We start from the raw sequence: 20,297 nt of genomic DNA, 5'->3' as shown, positions 1-20,297 counted from the left end.
GGCCTCGTCTCATCAGTTTCAAATTTTAAATGCTTCTGCACAATATTGAGGACTAAATTCTTGGAACAACTGGCATATTCACATGCCCTATGACCCAAAATGTTGAAGCCATTCCCAGCATCCTGAAATGACTTGGATAAATTTAAAACTCACCAGTGGCAAAGCTTCAAACATTCAAAGAATATGCCTCTTAATTTGAATGAAATTCAAATGTATAGATGCAGATTTGACCATTGTATGTGTAAAATAGTGTGAAATTTTTATTTCACTTTAAATAAACTTCAGTTTGCCTCTTCTGAACAGCTTTAGTATTTAATGGCTGATACATCTTAGGACCTAGATAGTACACATTAAGTTTTGTTAGCATGCAGACAAATTTCTTGTATTAAAACAGTAAAAAGAGAATGGAATTGTTAGAATCCATGCCATAACTGGAGAATGACTTGTCCTGTCAATCATTTCGAATGCACCTCTGCAATCCATGCCCTTTTCTCACTCTCAACCATGGGACAATGCCCATCTTGATGATCCTGAGCATAATGACAGCTCTGGAGGCTCAGGGTATGAGAGATGTTAAACTGGATCCCTCGTACTAGTATCTGGGGAAAATGAGGCAGCACATGATTCAGCCAAGGTGGCCACAGATCATCCCTATGTGAGGATTACCTTCCCCATCATCCTGTGCCAGACCAAACTGATGTTTGCCAGAACCATGAAATTTACAGTGGGAGGTCCTGAATGTGACACCCCATCTGACCAGTGGTACTAAGCTATGACACAGAGAGGACCCCCTTTGTATGATAGAAGCTGGACAGGAACTTTTGAAGCAAGTGAGAATTATTTTGGGGAACCTTTGTGCTGAAGTGGTAAGTACTGTTATAAAGGGAATGGTAGAACTAGAAGACAGTGGAAGATCTTTAATTATATTGTTTAGAAGAAAGGTGGGTAATAACTGTAGGGATGGGATGATGGCATTTTTTCCCCTATACCGATACTTGATTTTAGGCTAATAACAATACCATTAATACCGTCTAAGCTGTCATTTCTGAGCACCTCTACAAAGACAAGTGATTTTGTATGAGTGATGAAAGTTTTTTTTTTGTTTTGGGGTTTTTCTTTCTTTTTGGGTCACCCTGCCTCGGTGGAAAACATCCGACGTGTTAAATAAACCATCACTCCCTGGGGAAGTGGAAAAAAATTTTCCTCCATAAGCCATGCGTGTCATAAGAGGAGACTAATGTGCTGGGAGCATTTTAGTCGCCTCTTACAGGGTGACCTGTTAAAATTACAGGTCACCCTGCCTTAGTGAGATATGGCCTGTTTGTGGGGGGGGGATTAATCAGACTTGGCATACCCCCTAATAATAGGCAATGAATATTTGAAGAGGATGGGGATATATGTATATATCTTAGGTAGTAGGTTGGTAGACAGGAACCATCCGGGGAGGCACTACCATCCTGCCAAGTGAGTATAAAACAGAAGCCCCTGTAATTGTTTTACATGGTAGGATTGCTGGTGTCTTTTTTTTGTCTATATTATAAACATGCAAGATTTCAGGTACGTCTTGCTACTTATACTTACACTACACATGCATGTACAAGCATATATATACACACCCCTCTGGGTTTTCTTCTCTTTTCTTACTGGTTCCTGTCTATTTCCCATTATCTCCATGGGGAAGTGGGACAGAATTCTTCCTCTGTAAGCCATGAAATGTTAAAAATGTTAAAAGCAGGGGGGGATAGTGTTGGAGTGGTTGGTATTTTTGTTTAATAAATGCATGAAACCTAGGTAGTAGGTTGGTAGACAGCAACCGCCCAGGGAGGTACTACCGTCCTGCCAAGTGAGTGTAAAACGAAAGCCTGTAATTGTTTTACATGATGGTAGGATTGCTGGTGTCTTTTTTTCTGTCTCATTAACATGCAAGATTTCAGGTACATCTTGCTACTTCTACTTACACTTAGGTCACACTACACATACATGTACAAGCATATATATGCACACCCCTCTGGGTTTTCTTCTATTTTCTTTCTAGTTCTTATTCTTGTTTATTTCCTCTTTTCTCCATGGGGAAGTGGAACAGAATTCTTCTTCCGTAAGCCATGCGTGTTGTAAGAGGCGACTAAAATGCCGGGAGCAAGGGGCTAGTAACCTCTTCTCCTGTATATACAGTGGACCCCCGCATAGCGACCTTAATCCGTGCAAGAGGGCTGGCTGTTATGCGAAATGTTCGGTATGCGAATGAATTTTCCCCATAAGAAATAATGGAAATCAAATTAATCCGTGCAAGACACCCAAAAGTATGAAAAAAAAATTTTTTACTACATGAAATGTTAATTTTAATACACACAAACTGAAAAAGGCATGCACAATTACATGACACTTACTTTTATTGAAGATCTGGTGATGATTGATGGGATGGGAGGAGGGGAGAGAGAGTGTTAGTGTTTAGAAGCGGAATCCCCTTCCATTAAGACTTGGTGTCGAGTCCTTTTCTGGGGTTACTTCCCTTCTTCTTTTAATGCCACTAGGACCAGCTTCAGAGTCACTGGACTTCTTTCGCACAACATATCTGTCCATAGTGGCCTGTACCTCTCGTTCCTTTATGACTTCCCTAAAGTGTTTCACAACATTGTCAGTGTACAGGTTGCCAACACGGCTTGCAATAGCTGTGTGAGGGTGATTTTCATCAAAAAAGGTTTGCACTTCAAGCCATTTTGCACACATTTCCTTAATCTTTGTAGTAGGCAATTCCTTCAATTTCTCTCTCCCCTCCTTTGAACCAGTTTCCTCAGGTCTGGCCTCTTGCTCTTGAAGTTGATCTATCAGCTCATCAGTGGTTAGTTCATTGTCGTCCTCCACCAACTCTTCCACATCCTCCCCACTAACCTCCAACCCCAAGGACTTCCCCAATGCCACAATTGATTCCTCAACTGGCATACTCCTCTCAGGGTTAGCCTCAAACCCTTCAAAATCCCTTTTGTCTACACATTCTGGCCACAGTTTCTTCCAAGCAGAGTTCAAGGTCTTCTTAGTCACTCCCTCCCAAGCCTTACCTATAAGGTTTATACAATTGAGGATATTAAAGTGATCTCTCCAAAACTCTCTTAGAGTCAGTTGAGTTTCTGAGGTCACTACAAAGCACCTTTCAAACAGAGCTTTTGTGTACAGTTTTTTGAAGTTTGCAATAACCTGCTGGTCCATGGGCTGCAGGAGAGGAGTGGTATTAGGAGGCAAAAACTTGATGTTAATGAATTTCATGTCCCCATAAAGTCGCTCTGCCACGTCTGTAGGATGACCAGGGGCATTGTCTAACACCAGGAGGCACTTAAGTTGTAATTTCTTTTCAGTTAGGTAATCTTTCACATTGGGGGCAAATGCATGGTGTAACCAGTCATAGAAAAAGTCCCTAGTGACCCATGCCTTACTGTTTGCCCTCCACAGCACACACAAATTTTCCTTGAGGACATTCTTTTGCCTGAAAGGTCTGGGAGTTTCAGAGTGATACACTAATAAAGGCTTCACTTTGCAATCACCAGTAGCATTGGAACACATCAACAAAGTAAGCCTGTCTTTCATAGGCTTATGTCCTGGGAGTGCCTTTTCCTCCTGAGTAATGTAGGTCCTGCTTGGCATTTTCTTCCAAAACAGGCCTGTTTCATCACAATTAAACACTTGTTCAGGTTTCAGTCCTTCAGTTTCTATGCACTCCTTGAATTCCTGCACATATTTTTCAGCCACTTTGTGGTCCGAACTGGCAGCCTCACCATGCCTTATCACACTATGTATGCCACTACGCTTCTTAAATCTCTCAAACCAACCTTTGCTGGCCTTAAATTCACTCACATCATCACTAGTTGCAGGCCTTTTTTTAATTAAATCCTCATGCAACTTCCTAGCCTTTTCGCTTATGATCGCTTGAGAAACGCTATCTCCTGCTAGCTGTTTTTCATTTATCCACACCAATAAGAGTCTCTCAACATCTTCCATCACTTGCGATCTCTGTTTCGAAAAGACAGTTAAACCTTTGGCAAGAACAGCTTCCTTGATTGCCTTTCTATTGCCCACAATAGTAGAGATGGTTGATTTGGGTTTCTTGTACAACCTGACCAGGTCGGTGATACGCACTCCACTTTCATACTTATCAATGATCTCTTTCTTCATCTCTATTGGAATTCTAACCCTTATTGCTGTAGGGTTGGAACTAGAAGCTTTCTTGGGGCCCATGGTCACTTATTTTCCAGATAAAGCACCGAAAACACTGTAATAATACGAAATATTCCGATTGTATGCTTGAATGTTACCGCGGAGGCTGGCTGGTAAACAATGCCACCAGCGGAACATATGAGGCTGGCTCAGGCCGCACATTGGACGCGTCTCGGACGAAGGGCGCTGAGCAGGTTTTTGGGCGGTATGCGAGGCAAAATTTTAGCGATCGAAGCGTCCGGTATGCGGATTGTCCGTTATGCAAGGCGTCCGGTATGCGGGGGTCCACTGTATTGCTAAATGTAAAAGGAGAAACTTTCGTTTTTCCTTTTGGGCCACCCCGCCTCGGTGGGATACGGCCAGTGTGTTGAAAGAAAGAAAGAAAAGAGTATGGAAGAAGTGAATGTTTTCAGATATTTGGGAGTTGACGTGTCGGCGGATGGATTTATGAAGGATTAGGTTAATCATAGAATTGATGAGGGGAAAAAAGGCAAGTGGTGCGTTGAGGTATATGTGGAGACAAAAAACGTTATCTATGGAAGCAAAGAAGGGAATGTATGAAAGTATAGTAGTACCAACACTCTTATATGGGTGTGAAGCTTGGGTTGTGAATGCAGCAGTGGAGATGTCCTGTCTAAGGGTAGTGTGTGGTGTAAATATTATGCAGAAAATTTGGAGTGTAGAAATTAGGTGAAGGTGTGGAGTTAATAAAAGTATTAATCAGAAGGCTGAAGAGGGGTTGTTGAGGTGGTTTGGTCATTTAGAGAGAATGGATCAAAGTAGAATGACATGGATAGCGTATAAATCTGTAGGGGAAGGAAGGCGGGGTAGGGGTCATCCTTGAAAAGGTTGGAGGGAGGGGGTAAAGGGGGTTTTGTTGGTGAGGGGCTTGGACTTCCAGCAAGCGTGCGTGAGCATGTTAGATATGAGTGAATGGAGACGAATGATATTTGGGACCTGACGATCTGTTGGAGTGTGAGCAAGGTAATATTTAGTGAAGGGATTCAGGGAAACCGGTTATTTTTATATAGCCGGAAATGGGAAGTACAATGCCTGCACGCTAAAGGAGGGGTTTGGGATATTAGCAGTTTGGAGGGATATGTTTGTGTATCTTTATAGGTATATGCTTCTAAGCTGTTGTGTTCTGAGCACCTCTGCAAAAACAGTGATTGTGTGAGTGAGGTGAAAGTGTTGAATGATGATGAAAGTATTTTCTTTTTGGGGATTTTCTTTCTTTTTTTGGGTCACCCTGCCTCGGTGGGAGATGGCCGACTTGTTAAAAAAAAAAAAAAAAGCCATGCATGTCGTAAGAGGCAACAAAAATGCCGGGAGCAAGGTGCTAGTAACCCCTTCTTCGGTACACATAACTAAATTTATAGAGAGAAACTTGTTTTTCTTTTTGAGGCACCCTGCTTCGGTGGGATATGGCCAGTGTGTTGAAAGAAGAAGAAGAAGAAGAATACATATGTATATATACATGCACACAGATTTGAGATTTGCAAAGAGAACTGTTTCTGTCTTGGTAGAAAAACTGAAGGGAAGACATCTGGACAAACTATATGTGCTTTAAAGTATCTATGCCAAATCTCACTATAGGGGTAACTAAATTAATAGGAATGGGGCATACAAGAATATTGTGATGGCATAAAATAAAGTAAATGACTTAAAGAAGGGGATGGTTAGTGAAAGGTATGAGGACCTGTTGGAAGAAAGGCAAGCTAAAGAGTGATAATGTAATAAAGGAGGTAGCAGATTTTATGTATAGGAAGTTAGATTGGTGAAATAGTAGCTAGGGAAAGTTTGGTAGAATTACTAGTGAAAATACAAGTGTTACAGGGCACGTGAAGAAAAAATGTGGCAAGCGAAAGCAAATGAGAGAATGGCTAGGTATTTTCAATATTTTACTGAAAATAAGACAATCTTGGAGAGGAATAAGGAGAGCTTCCTTTGGAACAATCTCATCCAATCCTAGATCTAATTTCACTCCTCCCTAGCAGTTGCAGGGAATCCCAGAATTTGGGAACCAAATGGAATTCCCAGTTAAAAGTGAAAAAAGTTAGATGGGGAGGTGACAGTATAGGAAAGAAGATATTTGAAGAGTTTTGTTAAATGTGAATGGCTGTTATAAAAGAGAAGATATCATTCTTGGGATAGGAAGGTATAGGCTTTATTAGCAGGAAAAACATTGCAGTGGCAGATAGGGAGTACATCAGTGAGGCAGTAGATAGGGTGAGTGAGTGTGAAGTAGTGGAAATGTTTGGGATTAAGATGTGCTGACAACGGGCAAAAGATAATTTTGGAATGATTAGTACATTGGCTTATTATACTGGGTGTGTATATAAGAAAGATTCTTGAGTATTTGCAGAACGTGCATAATTCTTTTGTTGCATATGGAAAATCTGTGGTTGGTATTGAGCTTCATTATTAATATATATTAATTTTTTCTCAGGATGGTACTCTAGTCGAGGGTGATGAGGCAGGACTTGAAGAGATATTAGACCACCTCTTGGAAGATGGTGGTGGTAGAGCACAGCCTCACCGTGACACTGTTACAGCCACTGTTACTTATGTCATTGACCATGATGCTCCCATGGACACTGATGACACCTTGCATGACTCCCGCATGGTTACGCACTCAGAGAGCCAGGTTAGCACTATTAGCGACATTTTTTTTGTACTTGGACTGAGCCTTTACAATAGATTCTTAGTGCAGTAGTTAGGGTTTTAAACATCAGTGGTGCACAATAATCCATAATATAAATTATACAGTAGAGACAGCTAGGCTTCTGTGCTGGAATCTGTGGGTGCATACCTGGAGGGAGTTTTAAGAGTCAACGCCCCTGCGGCCTGGTCTGTGGTGGTAACCTTTTCAATAAAGTTCTTGATGGTGGTCAAAAAACTGGTGATTACTGCTGTTACAACTGGGAAGTGCAGTGGACTCATTAGTGGCTTTCCCCACATTGGAGGACAAAGCACCTCTTAGTGGTGGTAGCTGAAGCATGAGAGATGTACTGCAGTTTGTTTCTACCTAGGTGGAATACAGGTGTGCTGCTGACCAGACTCCTCTTGCACCCAGCTTCTCTGGAGGGAGGGGGTAAAAGAGGTTTTCTGTGCAAAGGGCTTAGACATGCAGCAGGCACGTGTGAGCATGTTAAGCCGTAGATCTACGGCTTTATGTTGAGGGTCCAAACCGTAGATCTACGCCATGAGCTCAGCTCACTCTGATAAGCTGGGCCTAGATATGAGAGAATACATCTATATGGTATGTGCACACCACGTAAAACAAATCCTGCAGCACACAGTGCATAATAGGAAAAAAAAACTGAGACCGTAATTTTCAATTAAAACGGCAACTTTGCACTGTTTTTTTGTATGTTTTTCATAGTTGTATTTGCAATTTCTTGGTCTCATTTGATTGAATGGAAGATATATTACAGAAATAGATGATTTTGATTGGCTTTAGTACTGAAAAATGGCTTGAAACTGAGCTCAAAGTAGCGGAAATGTTAAATATTTGCCGATGTTCAAGAGTAAACAAATGACCTCACACTTCTAATACATGCCAGCTAGTGGGTCTAATATATGTTCACAAATGTACTGGTATTATTTATACAATTATTACAATATTGCATAACAGTAAATCTTCTATTTTTTGGTTTGAATAAAAATTCATTGTGAATTAAAAATCAAAATGGAATTCATTTGTAAAGCATGAAAACATAACTAATGAACAGAGGAAATGTTAGTTTAGTGCCAGGAATGCCTGCATTGTTTATTCTGGACCCTATTTTGAAATTGTAGTATTTTGAACTTTGCACTAAATTGGCCAAATTACCAATTTCCAGTCACTTTATTTTATAGTTGAAACAGTTGAGTTGGCAATTTCTTGTGCTCAATCGATAGAATGGAAGCAATACTAGTGAAATAGCTAAGAATTTGGTCGGCTGGAATAAGGTAATTGGCCTAAAATGGGGGTCAAATTCGGCAAACTCACCGATGCGTAAATATTGCTTACGCATCAAAATTCGTGAGAGCATAATTTCGTAAATTTTCCATCAAATTTCGTACTTTTTGTTTTATTACCTTCAGAAAAAGATTCCCTACCATTTCATAAGAAAAAATATAAAAATTATTTTTTGAAAATTCTTGGACACTGGTGTGCACTTTGAAATTTGGCCTCTGGACCCTGAAAGGGTTAAATAAGAGTGAATAGAGACAAATGGTTTTTGGGACCTGACAAGATGTAGGAGTGTGTGCAGGGTAATATTTTGTGAAGGTATTCAGGGAAACCAGTTGGCTGGACTTTAGTCCTGGAAGTTTGAAGTACATTGCCTGCACTTTAAAGGAGGGGTTTGGGATATTGGCTGTCATATCTGTGTGTGTCTGTAAAGACAGTGATTGTGTGAATGATGGTGAAAGTGTTTTTATTTTTTTGGGTCACCCTGCCTCAGTGGGAAATGACCAGCATGTTTAAAAAAAAGAAAAGAACTATCTTTATTACTTTTCTATGTGAGCAGTTCCCAAGATAATTACAGCCTCTTCTCACTTAGCGACGTACTCGTTTACCAATGACTCGGACTTGCGATGAGCTCTCTAACCAGTATGCATACCTAAATAGTGTATATTAGAGATGATTTCCTTTATTCTGATTATTACAATACAATGTATACAGTACGTTACTGTAAAAGCATTTACAAATATACCAGAAATGTTATAAATAGTGCAAAGGTGACATTAAGACAATATCAAAGATGGTTAACACAAACCCACTACCATTATAGTATGCTCCTCACTTAGTGACGAATTCATTTACCAACGTGGTCTTAGGAACAGAACTCCGTCGTTCAGTGAGGAGAGGCTGTATTTATTACAATTATTATTAATAGTATTACAAGGGGTGAAGGTTAATCTGATGTTTTTTTTTTTCTGTTTTAGTTCCTGGATGAAGGAGAAGATGGTGGGAATGAAGAACAGGAAGATTCTTCGTCTGACTCTTCTGAAGAAAGGGAAGAGGATGAAGACAATGATGAAGACAATGATGAAGAAGTAGAAGAGGAGGAGGAGGAGGAAGATGGAGGTGTGTGGTTTTTAACCATGTATATTGCAGTATCATGTATTTGATATATATATATTTTTTACCTTTAATGTTATGTATGTGTGTGTCGAATGTGAGCTCTATTGTAAGTATTATTAATTCATGGAGTTTTGTAACTTGCCTTTCTATTGTGTATGTCAAGGAGTGAAATCTGAGAGCTTGAAGGTTCTTTCAGTAGTGTGTAAGTGTAAATATATGCAGGCAGTGAATGTTCTCTGTATTTTCTTGGTCAGAAATTATTTTCAATGGGATTGTTGGTATACAACAGTATTCTGTTATAGAAAGTGAAAATGCTTCAGAGTCAATCTTAATAATAATGTATCACAGTGCCACTGATTGTTTGCATGAAGCATGATCTTTGAATGTTTTTGAAACAAGACAGAGGCAATAGAAATGCTGTAATTGGTGTCAGTGTGAAATGTGAATTTTATGCTGAGAATAAGAGAACATTAGAATATTTTGTTAAAAATTTCATTATTCAAGGAATAAAAGAATTAAATGTTTGGCTATGTGGAATGAAGGGAGGAAGCTGCATTAAGTAAGGTGTAAGTCAAGATGGGAAAGTGTGGTTTAGTGGAGTAATTTTCTATGGGTTCCCTCTTTGGTGGAAACAGTCACTACATTAAAAAACTGCTACTAATAATAGATACAGTACATTTTCTAAGAATTTGCACAAATTGCTTGGGTAAGGGTATATTTTGTTCAGCATATGATGAATAGCTTTTAGAAGCAAAACTAAAGCAAATAACCTCTAGAAAAAAAAAAATACTAATGTTAGTAAGGTAATACAATACTGTAGTATGTTTGTAGTGTGATATTCGTTGAGTAATGGTATAGAGGGATGTTGTAGTTCGAAGTGTTTGAATTGTATAGTATTTGCATTTCTGGCATCTCGTCTACAATATAATGTATCTTTATTTCTACAAGTGCATGTACAAGATATACGGGCCTAGACTGACATCACTGACCTACTACTATATAGAAAGCTGTTGTTATCCACAGCATTTCGGGCAAATTAAGTTAGTTTTGTCACAGGATGCAATCCACACCAGTCGACTAACATCCAGGTACTCATTTTATACTGATGGGTGAACAGGGATAGTAGGTGTCTTATGGAAACGCGTCCTAATGTTATCCAGCTGTACAGAAGATTCGAACTCCGGACCTCAGTGTGTGAGCTGAGTGCGCTAGTGATCAAGAGTGGTGTTAGAAAAAAATCAGTAATGGAATTACCATTAACCAGTAGATTTGCATTACATAGATTTTGGGAGTTAAAATACAGTTGAACAATGAAATTCAGCCTAGACAGCTTACTTGTAACAGGTATTTAATTACGGATTTGAGTTTGTGAGGGATGTTATTGAGCCATGTTATATCTTGTAAGGTATAGCATTAGAAATTATTTTAACACAGAATTCTCTAAATTTGTACAGCAACATAAATATTACTGAAATTGTCATTCAGTGGTTTTTAGTATTTTAAAATTTTATAATAGATCTCGGCTTATTTTGGTGTGATACCCCATGTTTTGGGTCCATTGATTGCAATACACTACTGATGTCTGTGCACTCCTGGCAAGACATCTATTGAATGAATGATAATTTGTGTTTTTTCTCTGGGGGGTCACTATACCTTGGTTTGAAACAGCTGATGTGGCAAACAGTGTATATGCAGCCCCACACACTAGGGCTCAGAATTACAAATACCAGAGTTATGAAAAACTGCCATTATGAGCAAGACACTTAGGAACCAGTCAATTTCAGATGAATGCGAATTAAATGTTCAAACAGATTTTTAGTTGTGGTTTTTTTGTTTTCTTTCCATCAGATGTACTCACATTTTGTGTATCATTTTGTGAAGACTTGTATGTGGGTGTGAAGCATGGGTGATGAACGTTGCAGCGAAGAGAAGGCTGGAGGCAGTGGAGATGTCATGTCTGAGGGCAATGTGTGGTGTGAATATAATGCAGAGAATTCGTAGTTTGGAAGTTAGGAGGAGGTGCGGGATTACCAAAACTGTTGTCCACAGGGCTGAGGAAGGGTTGTTGAGGTGGTTCGGACATGTAGAGAGAATGGAGCGAAACAGAATGACTTCAAGAGTGTATCAGTCTGTAGTGGAAGGAAGGCGGGGTAGGGGTCGGCCTAGGAAAGGTTGGAGGGAGGTGGTAAAGGAGGTTTTGTGTGCGAGGGGCTTGGACTTCCAGCAGGCATGCGTGAGCGTGTTTGATAGGAGTGAATGGAGACAAATGGTTTTTAATACTTGACGTGCTGTTGGAGTGTGAGCAAAGTAACATTTATGAAGGGATTCAGGGAAACCAGCAGGCCGGACTTGAGTCCTGGAGATGAGAAGTGCAGTGCCTGCACTCTGAAGGAGGGGTGTTAATGTTGCAGTTTAAAAACTGTAGTGTAAAGCACCCTTCTGGCAAGACAGTGATGGAGTGAATGATGGTGAAAGTTTTTCTTTTTCGGGCCACCCTGCCTTGGTGGGAATCGGCCAGTGTGATAAAAAAAAAAAAAAAATTGTATTTGATTGGTAGAGATAGGTTAAGAATTGTAGAATTAATATTAGTAGTATGTTAGTCTGTTCAGCGGCAACTTGGCTGTGTCTTCCAGTACAAGTTGGAGAGTTGGGTGGAATGGCTTGGCTCACACCACACCCTTCGTCCCACACTGCAGTCCAGCCTCACATCCTTCAACACAACCTTCCCATACTATATATCAAGTGAGGATGGAGAGCACAAGCAAAAAATGTTGTCAGATACAATGATAGGGAGGGATATTGTTTTCCCATACCTACACTTTTCGCATTTCTCTCGCCATATATTTATTTTAACCAAAACAGTATTGAAGTGAAAAGGAGTGGAAAGCATGTGTACAGTGTTGTCAAATGTGATTGAAGAAAGGGTGAGTGATTGAGATGGTGAATGTGAAAACAGGAAGGGAGGGGGAGAGCAAGGGAGGGAAGGGAAGAGGGAGGGATCTCATAAGGTGCTGTACATTGTTGTTGTATTTATTTCTTTGCTAAAATAAAGCAGAGAGAATATTATGGCTTGAGAATGCATCTTAGATTATTATATGGATGTTTTGTGGGGGGGGGGGGATGGATTCCATATTCTGAACATCCAAGTAATGAGCAATATTCAGGAATGTACCTCATATATCTGCTCTCTAAAAGACAGAAACTAATGCTAGTGATATCTGTTATATTAAAAACTGGTGCACTCCTTCACCTGGGTGTATTTTTCTTCTTCTCCTCCTTTGTCACTAGAGTTTTCATTACTTACCTTTGCAGATCCATATATTTTACAGTTTGTAAACTTTTACTCTTGAAAAATAGCTTCCCCTCACAACACTGAAACACAAGCAGACCTTGCTTTACAGTGTTTCACTAATGCAGCAGTTTTCATTTATATCCATTCTTCATTTGTTCAGACTTGCTATAATAATTATATTCATCACTCATCAACTATATTAAGTAATGTCAGTACTCTTTAACCCCCGGGAAACTTAACATTTTCATGTGCAGTATGAAACTCTCCCATGGACACCACAAACTGCAAACCTTAATTCGTCATTAGGTATCCTTGGGATTTGCTGTCTCCCAGCACATATTACTTGTTTCTGGCACTGGCTGAAGGCTTAAGAATCTGTCTTGTTCTCAATCTCTTCCTACTTTCTTTGTGACATTAATTGTATTGGAGTGATTTAATTGCACATCGCATACACTGTGTGTTACCACAATTGTAACAAATATTTTTCACTTGTATTAAGTTTACTTCCAAAATAGACCTCGCATAAGGTGTTTTCTTTAATTTTTTAATTTTCTGTTTACTTTTTCCCCATTTTTTTACATTAGCTGTATGAGGGATATCTTAATCACATACTGGATGCAAGTTTACCCAGAACTACTCATTTTCCACAGTAGAAAAAAATCCCCAGATACCCTAAGACTAGAAGCACTGAGTAACATTTGTGTGTGCACATGTGCTTATCATTTATTGCTCACTCTTTTCTTGGCCCTTGTATATTTTCTTTGGGGGCTGCTGGCAATGTCGGAAAGATGTGACAGGCTGTTGTTCCATTACTGGCAGTAGTTTGTTTGGCCCTAGGGCTATACAGCTCTTCAACCCCTGCAATAAAAGCTTTTCTTTCTTTCTTTCAACACACCGGCCGTATCCCACCGAGGCGGGGTGGCCCAAAAGGAAAAACGAAAGTTTCTCCTTTTACATTTAGTAATATATACAGGAGAAGAGGTTACTAGCCCCTTGCTCCCGGCATTTTAGTTGCCTCTTACAACACGCATGGCTTATGGAGGAAGAATTCTGTTCCACTTCCCCATGGAGATAAGAGGAAATAAACAAGAATAAGAACTAGAAAGAAAATAGAAGAAAACCCAGAGGGGTGTGTATATATGTGCTTGTACATGTATGTGTAGTGTGACCTAAGTGTAAGTAGAAGTAGCAAGACGTACCTGAAATCTTGCATGTTCATGAGACAGAAAAAAGGACACCAGCAATCCTACCATCATGTAAAACAATTACAGGCTGCAATAAAAGCTATACACTAATATTGCCATTTTTTTTTTAATGTTTTTATTGAATCTATGAGAGGAGAGGCAATGTCATGCTTGCAGTCAGTGTGCAGTGTGTATATTTTGCAGTGAATGAGTGAAGCAATTAATTGGTGTGTTGGTATGTTAGGTAACTCAGAAAAGAAAGGGTGCCATTTTGAAAGGATGGAGTAACATATGTTGAGAGGTGTATAATATGTGATGGATGGAAGATGTAGATACATTTCAGGTAGGATTGAAAGGCTTTAAGTGGTAGGTGCTTGAGCATCTAGCAAACATGAGAGCATATTAGACTGAAGGGAATCAAATGTGAGGTTTTCTTTTTTATTTTGATATAACATATGTGAAGGTATTTAGGAAATCCAGTTAAACAGACTTGTTGTAGACATGGAGAGTAGTGCTTGCTGCACTCTCCAGGGCAAGTGGGAGGGGTGGAAGGGGGTGTTATGGTTCAGAGGGCTATTTGAGTTGTGATGTCCATGCACTTTGGCAAGACAGCTGTTGTATGGGTGATGGTAAATCTTTCCATTTTTTTTTAGTCAAGCAACCTTGGTAGGGAACAGCTGTTAACTTGGGCACTTTTTGATGTATATATATATATATATAATGTGTGTGTGTTAGTGTTATCCATGGGGAAGTGGAATAAGAATCTTTCCTCCATAAACCATGCGTGTTGTAAAAGTCAACTAAAATGCCGGGAACAATGGGCTAGTAACCCCTTTTCCTGTAAAGATTAATAAAAAGAATAAGAAGAAGAAAATTGTCAAAGTGGGAAGTCTGAATGTGCATGGATGTTGTGCAAATGATAAGAAAGAGATGATTGTGGATGTTATGAATGAGAAGAAGCTGGATGTCCTGGCTTTAAGTGAAACAAAGCTGAAGGGGGTGGGAGAGTTTCAGTGGAGAGGAATAAATGGGATTAGGTCAGGGGTTTCAAATAGAGCTAAAGAAGTAGTAGCAATAATGTTGAAGGATAAGATATGGCAGGAAAAGAGGGACTATAAATGTATTAATTCAAGGATTATGTGGAGTAAAATAAAGGCTGGATGTGAAAAGTGGGTTATAGTAAGTGTATATGCACCTGGAGAAGAGAGAAGTGTAGAGGAGAGAGAGTGAGAGATTTTGGGAAATGTTGAGTGAATGCGTGGGGAGTTTTGAACCAAGTGTGAGAGTACTTGTGGTTGGGGATTTCAATGCTAAAGTGGGTAAAAATGTTGTGGAGGGAGTAGTAGGTAAATTTGGGGTGCCAGGGGTAGATGTAAATGGGGAGCCTTTAATTAAACTGTGTAGAAAGAGATTTGGTAATGAGTAATACATATTTTATGAAAAAGAGGATAAATAAATATACAAGGTATGATGTAGCACGTAATGAAAGTAGTTTGTTAGATTATGTATTGGTGGATAAAAGGTTCATGGCTAGGCTCCAGGATGCACATGTTTATAGAGGGGCAACTTATGTATTGGATCATTATTTAGTTGTAGCTACAGTTAGAGTAAGAGGTAGATGGGACAAGAGGAAGGTGGCAACAACAAGTAGGAGGGAGGAGGAAGTTCGGGTGAGACATAAGCGACTATTGGCAGAAAGGTGGGCTAGTGCAAAGATGAGTAGTGGGGGGGGTTGAAGAGGGTTGGAATAGTTTTAAAAATGCAGTATTAGAATGTGGGGCAGAAGTTTGTGGTTATAGGAGGGTGGGGGCAGGAGGAAAGAGGAGTGATTGGTGGAATGATGAAGTAGAGGGTGTGATAAGAGAAAAAGTTAGCTTATGAGAGGTTTTTACAAAGCAGAAGTGTTATAAGAAGAGCAGAGTATATGGAGAGTAAAAGAAAGGTGAAGAGAGTGGTGAGAGAGTGCAAAAGGAGAGCAGATGATGGAGTGGGAGAGGCACTGTCAAGAAATTTTAATGAAAATAAGAAAAATTTTTGGGGTTAAACAAGTTAAGAAAGCCTAGGGAAAGTATGCATTTGTCAGTTAAAAAACAGAGTAGGGGAGTTAGTAGATGGGGAGAGGGAGGTATTAGGTAGATGGAGAGAATATTTTGAGGAACTTTTAAATGTTGAGGAAGAAAGGGAGGTGGTAATTTCATGCACTGGCCAGAGAGGTATACCATCTTTTAGGAGTGAAGAAGAGCAGAATGTAAGTGTGGGGGAGGTACGTGAGGCATTACGTAGAATGAAAGGGGGTAAAGCATCTGGAACTGATGGGATCATGACAGAAATGTTAAAAGCAGGGGGGGATATAGTGTTAGAGTGGTTGGTACTTTTGTTTAATAAATGTATGAAAGAGGGGAAGGTACCTAGGGATTGGCAGAGAGCATGTATAGTCCCTTTATATAAAGGGAAGGGGGACAAAAGAGATTGTAAAAATTATCGAGGAATAAGTTTATTGAGTATACCAGGAAAAGCGTACAGTAGGGTTATTATTGAAAGAATTAGTGGTAAGACAGAATGTAGGATTGCGGATGAGCAAGGAGGTTTCTGAGTGGGTAGTGGATGTGTAGATCAAGTGTTTACATTGAAGCATATATGTGAACAGTATTTAGATAAAGGTAGGGAAGTTTTTATTGCATTTATGGATTTAGAAAAGGCATATGATAGTGGATAGGGGAGCAATGTGGCAGATGTTGCAAGTATATGGAATAGGTGGTAAGTTACTAAATGCTGTAAAGAGTTTTTATTAGGATAGTGAGGCTCAGGTTAGGGTGTGTAGAAGAGAGGGAGACTACTTCCCGGTAAAAGTAGGTCTTAGACAGGGATGTGTAATGTCACCATGGTTGTTTAATATATTTATAGATGGGGTTGTAAAAGAAGTAAATGCTAGGGTGTTCGGTAGAGGGGTGGGATTAAATTATGGGGAATCAAATACGAAATGGGAATTGACAGTTACTTTTTGCTGATGATACTGTCCTTATGGGAGATTCTAAAGAAAAATTGCAAAGGTTAGTAGATGAGTTTAGGAGTGTGTGTAAAGGTAGAAAGTTGAAAGTGAACATAGAAAAGAGTAAGGTGATGAGGGTATCAAATGATTTAGATAAAGAAAAATTGAATATCAAATTGGGGAGGAGTATGGAAGAAGTGAATGTTTTCAGATACTTGGGAGTTGATGTGCCGGCGGATGGATTTATGAAGGATGAGGTTAATCATAGAATTGATGAAGGAAAAAAGGTGAGTGGTGCGTTGAGTTATATGTGGAGTCAAAAAATGTTATCTGTGGAGGCAAAGAAGGGAATGTATGAAAGTATAGTAGTACCAACACTTTTATATGGGTGTGAAGCTTGGGTAGTGAATGCAGCAGCGAGGAGGCGGTTGGAGGCAGTGGAGATGTCCTGTCTAAGGGCAATGTGTGGTGTAAATATTAAGCAGAAAATTCGGAGTGTGGAAATTAGGAGAAGGTGTGGAGTTAATAAAAGTATTAGTCAGAGGGCTGAAGAGGGGTTGTTGAGGTGGTTTGGTCATTTAGAGAGAATGGATCAAAGTAGAATGACATGGAGAGCATTTAAATCTGTAGGAGAAGGAAGGTGGGGTAGGGGTCGTCCTCGAAAAGGTTGAAAGGAAGGGGTAAGGGAGGTTTTGTGGGCGAGGGGGCTTGGACTTCCCGCAGGCGTGCATTAGCATGTTCGATAGGAGTGAATGGAGACGAATGGTATTTGGGACCTGACAATCTGTTGGAGTGTGAGCAGGGTAATATGTAGTGAAGGGATTCAGGGAAACCAGTTATTTTTATATAGCCAGACTTGAGTCCTGGAAATGGGAAGTATAATGCCTTCACTCTAAAGGAGGGGTTTGGGATATTAGCAGTTTGGAGGGATATGTTGTGTACCTTTATACGTATATGCTTCTAAACCGTTGTTCTGAGCACCTCTGCAAAAACAGTGATTATGTGTGAGTGAGGTGAAAGTGTTTGATGAAAGTATTTTCTTTTTGGGTCACCCTGCCTCGGTGGGAGACGGCCGACTTGTTGAAGAAAAAAAATAATAATATATATATAAAGGCTTACTTATGGCTGGTAATATATGGTCGATTTCTGAAATTGTCATAATTTTATGTTATGTTAAAAATTTATAAAGTTTTAATTATCAAGGTTTTGAACTTGTTGGTACTAAGCTGAACAAATATTTCTTCTCCATAGGCATCTCTTGTTTATATTTTTACACTGCATCTCATCAGTAAACAGTAATAGATTGAAATACCTTCTCCTTTCTTATTAGGTCTACAGTTGTGTATAGCTGTATTCCCAGGTATGTTAAATACATTTAAATCATGTTTTAGCCAAGTCTGTTAGAATTATGAATGAGAAGTGGTTATTGAGAGACTAGTAGGACATGTATGTTAGCATTGTGTTTTGGGATCTGGTATTGTAGTTGGACGCACTGCTGCTCCTCTCGTCACGGATGATATTTCTGACAGTATTTACTTTATAGTAATGATGAACAAGCTAATGGCTGTGGTTGGGAGTCAGATTTAAGTTCAGGATCAGTGTTTCTATGCATACACAAAATTAACATTGGGTAAATACTTTGGTGTAAAATGTAAAAAAAAAAATTTCCTGATAAATTTAATATGGAAGCAAAGAGGGGAATGTATGAGAGTATAGTGGCACCAACACTTATATGGGTGTGAAGCATGGGTGGTGAATGTTGCAGCAAGAAGGCTGGAGGCAGTAGAGATGTCGTGTCTGAGGGTAATGTGCGGTGTGAATATAATGCAGAGAATCCGTAGCTTGGAAATTAGGTGGTGGTGTGGGGCTTATAAAATTATTATCCAGAGGGCTGAGGAGGGGTTGTTAAGGTGGTTCAGACACTTAGAGAAGATGGGGGAGGGGGGTACAAGAGGTTGTGTGCAAGGGAGCTTGGACTTCAATAAGTGTGCATGAGTGTGTTTTATAGGAGCGAGTGGAGACACATGGTTTTTATGACTTGACGTGCTGTTGGAGCGTGAGCAGAGTAACTTTTGAAGGGATTCTGGGAAATCAGTTAGCTGGAGGTTGGAAGCACATTGCCTGAGCTCTGAAAGAGGGCTGTTAATGTGTTGTAATTTTTTAACTATACAATAGGCATGCCTCTGGCAGGACAGTGGAGTGAGTGGTGGTGAAAGTTTCTTAAAGTCGCCTTGCTTCACTGGGAAATGGCTGATGCGTTAATAAAAAAAAAAAATGAGAATCTACTGCATTGCTTGCAGTCAGTAGACTGATAGTTAATTGTATTAGTAATGAATGGAGTAGCAGGAATATATACTGTTAGTGCAGTTTAGTAGTTAATGAGCCCATGTATGATGGTTGTAATAACTTTTAAGCATTGGCTGTTATCCAGGCTAACAAGTGTCTTGCACTGGTAGTGATTTTCTTGTGCTCTCTGAAAGTAGGATGGTTTGACATATCAAGCTAGGCTCTTTATATTTCTCTTCTCTATGGAATGGTGTGATTATATTTTATATTGCGACTTGTATTCTCATCACCATATTGGTTGAGACCAAAAAAAAAAAAAAAAAAAAAAAAAAAAAACTATATTGCTGTGTAAGTGTGTAATTTTTTTTAAATATGTACATTATGTATACTGAAATCTGCTATTGATTTCCATTAATATAATTATAATAAATTTCCTTTAATTTATAACTCTGATGGAATGCCAGATTAGCAAGTCCAACATTTCATTCAATAGTGTTTGAAAAGCCTTTGAGAAAATTTGCAGTATGCACCTTTATATTAACTCATTTTTTATGGGCACTGTGAACACACATTCACTAATTAGGTTTTGAACTATTCATCATTTTATTAATGTATGATGTAAATGGTTTTACACATGGTTTACCTTCAGCAAAAATTAGTAAGATGGCCTTGCTTTTCTGGAGTCGTCAATGAAGTGAGTAAAATACTTGCTGTACTGTAGTCATCAATGAAGTGAGTAAAATACTTGCTGTACTGTAGTCATCAATGAAGTGAGTAAAATACTTGCTGTACTGTAGTCATCAATGAAGTGAGAAATCCTGAATGAATAATTTTAACTGGCATTGCAACACACTGACGCACGATGATAAAAGGTGCATGCTGCTAGCAGCAGCAGTCTGGTTGACCAAGTAGTCAGCAGTGAAATCTGACCTTTGGTTGAGCTTCAAGAGTAGAATAACTAAAAACTAGATCACAAGCATGCCACTCGTCAAACTCATGCTTGTGAATGTGTAAAAGGTAACAAAATCTTAGCCTACTTATTAAAGCCATTGTAGATTTATTTATTTTTTAACTGCCCATCTCCCACTGAGGCAGGGGACCTGGAAAAAGAAACTTTCACCATCATTTGCACTCACTGTCTTGTCAGAGGAGCACAGATACGACAGTTTAGGTGTCACTCTAAACAGCACATATCCTAAACCATTGTAGATGGTTACTGGGAATAGACCAGTGTGGAATAGCAAGTCAAAATATAATTACAGTTTA

At 39.3% G+C, this 20,297-nt stretch overlaps 1 protein-coding gene across 1 annotated transcript in view; it reads left to right on the top strand.

The window, feature by feature from the left end:
- HUWE1 (HECT, UBA and WWE domain containing E3 ubiquitin protein ligase 1) overlaps positions 1-20,297 on the top strand; it is a gene marked incomplete in the record, with an annotated part of 207,021 nt that overhangs the window by 66,860 nt on the left and 119,864 nt on the right. Inside the window, 3 exon segments of the mRNA XM_070099348.1 lie at positions 6,656-6,853; positions 9,142-9,283; positions 18,076-18,105. Of these exon segments, the coding sequence (XP_069955449.1) occupies positions 6,656-6,853; positions 9,142-9,283; positions 18,076-18,105 (370 nt within the window).

Source organism: Cherax quadricarinatus, chromosome 67 (assembly GCF_038502225.1).
Source record: "Cherax quadricarinatus isolate ZL_2023a chromosome 67, ASM3850222v1, whole genome shotgun sequence".
NCBI classification, from domain to species: Eukaryota; Metazoa; Arthropoda; class Malacostraca; order Decapoda; family Parastacidae; genus Cherax; species Cherax quadricarinatus.
The sequence above is the reverse complement of the archived record's forward strand: the minus strand, read 5'-3'. Positions and strand labels throughout refer to the sequence as shown.